The sequence below is a fragment of the Sphaeroforma arctica genome (assembly GCF_001186125.1).
Source record: "Sphaeroforma arctica JP610 unplaced genomic scaffold supercont1.36, whole genome shotgun sequence".
NCBI lineage: Eukaryota > Ichthyosporea > Ichthyophonida > Sphaeroforma > Sphaeroforma arctica.
This window is the reverse complement of record NW_014040522.1, coordinates 131,361-135,627: the sequence shown is the minus strand read 5'-3', so window position 1 is coordinate 135,627 and position 4,267 is coordinate 131,361. Positions and strand designations below refer to the sequence as shown.

At 47.9% G+C, this 4,267-nt stretch overlaps 1 protein-coding gene across 1 annotated transcript; it reads left to right on the top strand.

The window, feature by feature from the left end:
* Positions 1–114: 114 nt before the first annotated feature.
* Positions 115–3,934, top strand: SARC_01016 (hypothetical protein; the record flags this gene model as incomplete). The annotated part of the gene is made up of 7 exons (XM_014305297.1): positions 115–231; positions 583–729; positions 1,667–1,757; positions 2,037–2,257; positions 2,627–2,756; positions 3,601–3,842; positions 3,917–3,934. The coding sequence occupies exons 1-7, from the start codon at positions 202–204 to the stop codon at positions 3,932–3,934; spliced, it is 879 nt and encodes a 292-aa protein (XP_014160772.1). The 5' UTR covers positions 115–201.
* Between the last annotated feature and the right edge of the window lie 333 nt (positions 3,935–4,267).

The following is a 4,267-nucleotide window of genomic DNA, read 5'->3' as shown; positions in this document are numbered from 1 at the left end:
GTATATAATAAACTGCATAGGCCATATGTCTAAGGATAGGCAGCATTTAGGAGCATATTATTGACACCCCTGCGCCTATTTCTAATGCCTGTTTGCCTATTCTTGTGACTCTAGGGCAACTTCGAGTTCCGTACCATCCCAGATGATTTGGCCAAGTTTGCGGACGGGAGCACTGAACAGCAGGCTCTGGGGCTACAAGCAATGAGTATGCTAGTCAATACATTCAATAAGGTGCGTGTATGGTTCTTTCCATATCACCAATGCTTGTCTGTATATTCTAGTGAGCACGTTTTGGCTTCCTTCTGTACTTCAGGGATGCTACAGTGATAGAGATAAGGTCGTACGTAGGCGACAAGGGAACTACCCAATTGCCTGACCTGATCTGGGAGCGCTCGCACATCCGCACATAAATGCATACTACAACGCATCAGTACGCAAATCTTCCACTTCTCCGTACCGTTGACCTGGACCAGTTGAGATACACCTTGTCGGTTGGCCAAGTGTTCTTATCTTGTCTCTGACTTGTACTCCAATCCATGCTTTCCTAATCCCGGTATTCATCCCGTTATTCCACATGCGCAGCAAGGTTCCATCCGCTCGTTTACATTGCAACGACGCCTGGCGTCGTCATTCCGCGATATGTCTCTGTTGTCCATGTTCGAAAACTGCACGCGCTTACTCACGCGCTTCATGAATAAGGAACTCAGCATCAGCAGTCAGGGAGGCGAGGTATTACGCTGTGACAAAATAACGTCACCGACGTGGACGGCTTATTTAGCGTGGATATCTTTGCTTATTGTGGTGTGCGTGTACTTTATATGACAAAATAATGACACCGACATTAAGAGCTTATTTGGCGCGGATTGCAGTTCGAATTGCTGTGTGGACTGGGCGTGCTTATGCTGTACATTTAGCCGAAGCATACTCTCTTGCTGTATACACTAATATCTAGCTTGCCAGTCTAAATCCTACTGGTCTCTGCGTCCCACATTGTCTACAGCGTCTAAGCCCAGTGCAGTAGTCCTCCTCCATACGCCCTGCCCTGCATGTGCACATGATACGGTCCTATCTCCACACGCCTTACCTACACGTCACGTGTACCGCTGCACTGCTATTGCACCTAGACTATTGCAGCGCCCAGGTATATCGCAATGGCGGTGCAAACGGGTTGTCACTGCTCAGGCACAGCCGAGAGGTGACTGTAACACTGGTAGCTTATGTGCACATGGCGTCTGCTACCCTGCACGCGTTTGCGCTGTTATCGCTAACCTCGATACATGCACGTACGTAGCCTTCGAGACACAGAACCCTAAACCCTAGATGCATGCAAGTGCGTATACGTAACCTTTGAAACACAAGCACGGCCCTTTTGTCACTGGCATGTTCGGTACAGCACCAAACGTTCTCCAAACGAACCATTCCCATCTCGCCACATTCGATGTGCAAAACCCTAGACCCTAAACCCTAAACTCTGCTGGCGTAGTCACATACCAACCAGCCAGCACAGTACTCATTCGATGGCGGTTGTACACAACCTCTGTGGTATCTGCACGCGCAGGTTATCATCATATCTCGTACCTTCCCATGCAATCGAATGCGCTTTTGTGAGTACGTTGTCATCACATGCTTCAAGGATGTTTCTTGCTTCCCTACGTTTGCGTTGCAGTTGAGCATGATGGCGTGCCTGCAGCTGACGATAGACATTCTGAGCTACGACTTCATAGGCACCGCCTCAGACGAAAGCATCGACGATCTAGGTGAGTCGATGTTTTGTATGTGTTGTATATGTTGCTTATTCGTTGTATGCGAAGACATTGGAAAGGTGCAGAGCCCCGTGTCCTGACTTGACAGGTGCAGAGCCCCGTGTCCTGACTTGACAGGTGCAGAGCTCCGTGTCCTGACTTGACAGGTGCAGAGCTCCGTGTCCTGGATTCAACCGTGTAGGACATATCGGCGAGTGTCTGCTTGACGTACAACACAATCCGATTTGTCGTATGATTACTTGAGTCTGATAACCTCCTATTCTCCGGCTGCAGGCACTGTCGAGATCCCGTCGTCATGGAAACGCACCATCCAGGAGAACGATCTGGTGGAGGTGTTGTTTACACTATACGCCGACAACGAAACGGCGCAACACCCACAGATGCGATCCAAGACTCTCGAATGCGTCGCACAAATGGCAGCCATCAAACGAAGCCTGTTTGTCACGCTGGACAGGAAGACATACTTCTCAAAATTCATCACACATTGTATAAAGGTGTGTGTGTGTACATGTGTATGTGAGGATGTGTGTGTACACGTGTATGTGGGTGTGTGTGTGTACATGTGTATGTGAGGATGTGTGTGTACACGTGTATGTGGGTGTGTGTGACGCGTGTATGTAGGGTTGTGTGTGTACACGTGTATGTGGGTACGCGTGTGTACACGTGTATGTGGGTATGTGTGTGTACACACGTATATGCGTTTGTGTTTGTCTCGACTTCGACTGTATAAAGGTGTGCGTGGTGTCGACCCAACACTTCGTATAGGTAGTTGGATGTTCGCACCTACCCGTGCCCACGTGCACTCAGAGTATACAGAAACCTTATCTCGTATTATGGTTATTTGAATTGGCCCAATCGGACAGATAATGGACATTAAACAAGGACTGGAAGTGGAGGAGAACTACCATCAGTTCTGTCGCGTTTTGGCGCGCATCAAGATGGTAGAGATGTCCAATTTAGTTGAAGAGGACCTGTTCGCGCGATTAGTGACGGGTAAGGAGTTTGTGTGCAGAAACCTAACAATATCTGTCCCATTTTGACTAGCAAAGGAGTTTTCATGCAGAAACATAGTAATGTCTGTTCATTTATGACTAGCAAAGGAGTTTGCATGTAGTAACATAGTAGTAGTATCTGTTCATTTATGACTAGCAAAGGAGTTTGCATGCAGAAACATAACAATGTCTGTCCAAATATGACTAGCAAAGGAGTTGACTTGCAGAAACAAATTAGGGTGCAAAGACAAATTAGAGTGCAATAGATATTTGTCTTATTTTTCTACATATGGGGAAAATGGGATTTTGGTACGATTTTCATGTTCAAATAGTAGCGTAATTAAGTATTTAAAGAGCGATACTTCTATGGGGTGTTGTGAGCGGCAAATGCAATACGTATGGCTTGCGAAGCCCATCCCGGTAATAGTGGAGACTACAGAGGGTTTCGTGGTGTGCTGGGCAGTATAGTAGGTTATAGTATGGTATGGTATGGCAGGGTGCGATAAAGTATAGTCTACCACAGTAAACATAGCTTATCCAAGTGTAAGCTTACGGTGAGGGTCCGGGTTTAGGGTTTAGAAATTAGGTTTTAGAGTTTAGGGTTTAGGGTTTGGGGGTTTAGTTCAGCGTCTGTGAGGGCGTGGCAGGGGGTCTCTCATTCGGCTGACTACCTACTGACTGTGTCTGCTATGCTATTACTAGTACCAACACACCTCACACCCATACACTTCGGACACACCAAGCGTGTATCCATGGTAACCAAACCCCACCCCACCCCAACACACCAACACAAACACATACTAACACCACCGCTGCATTGCACTACAACCACACACTGTATATAGCTGTGGGTGATCTCCTGGGCGCGTCTGTTGGTGCGTGGCAGTGGGCCGGTCACTCGACTGACTACCTACTGACTGTATGGGCGAAGTTAGTACCAGCCCTGCCCACACGCACCAAGCCGTCACCGTTACCGGCGCTGTTCGATGTGTACTCTCCACGCATAGCCAACGACTACTACTCGTCGCGCATTGATGCGGTGGAGACCATTCTGCGGGGACAGCTGGACGATCCCTTGAACGACCAGGTGGGTGGGCGAATGAGAGAGAGAGTGTGTGACGGGTGTGAGGGGGTAGGTGTAGGGGTATGGGATGAATATAGCGGGGTGTGTGGATGTAGGTGTGGGTGTATGGGAAGTATATAGAGGGGTGTGTGGGTGTAGGTGCAGGTGTATGGTATGTACATAGATGGGTGTGTCAGTAGATAAGAGGACTGTGTGTGTGTGTTGGTAGGTGTACTCATCATGCTTTGCGATTGTTTGAGGAACGCGTTCGTGTTATGATGTGTGCCGACTGCAGAAATATACGTTTGTACTCAATATATATATGATGGCACACACTATTTCGCACTGTATTGCTATAGTCCATTGCTCACTACTACCACCTGAAGGTGTATATTCATGTATTTATACACACACACACACACACACACACACACACACACACACTACAC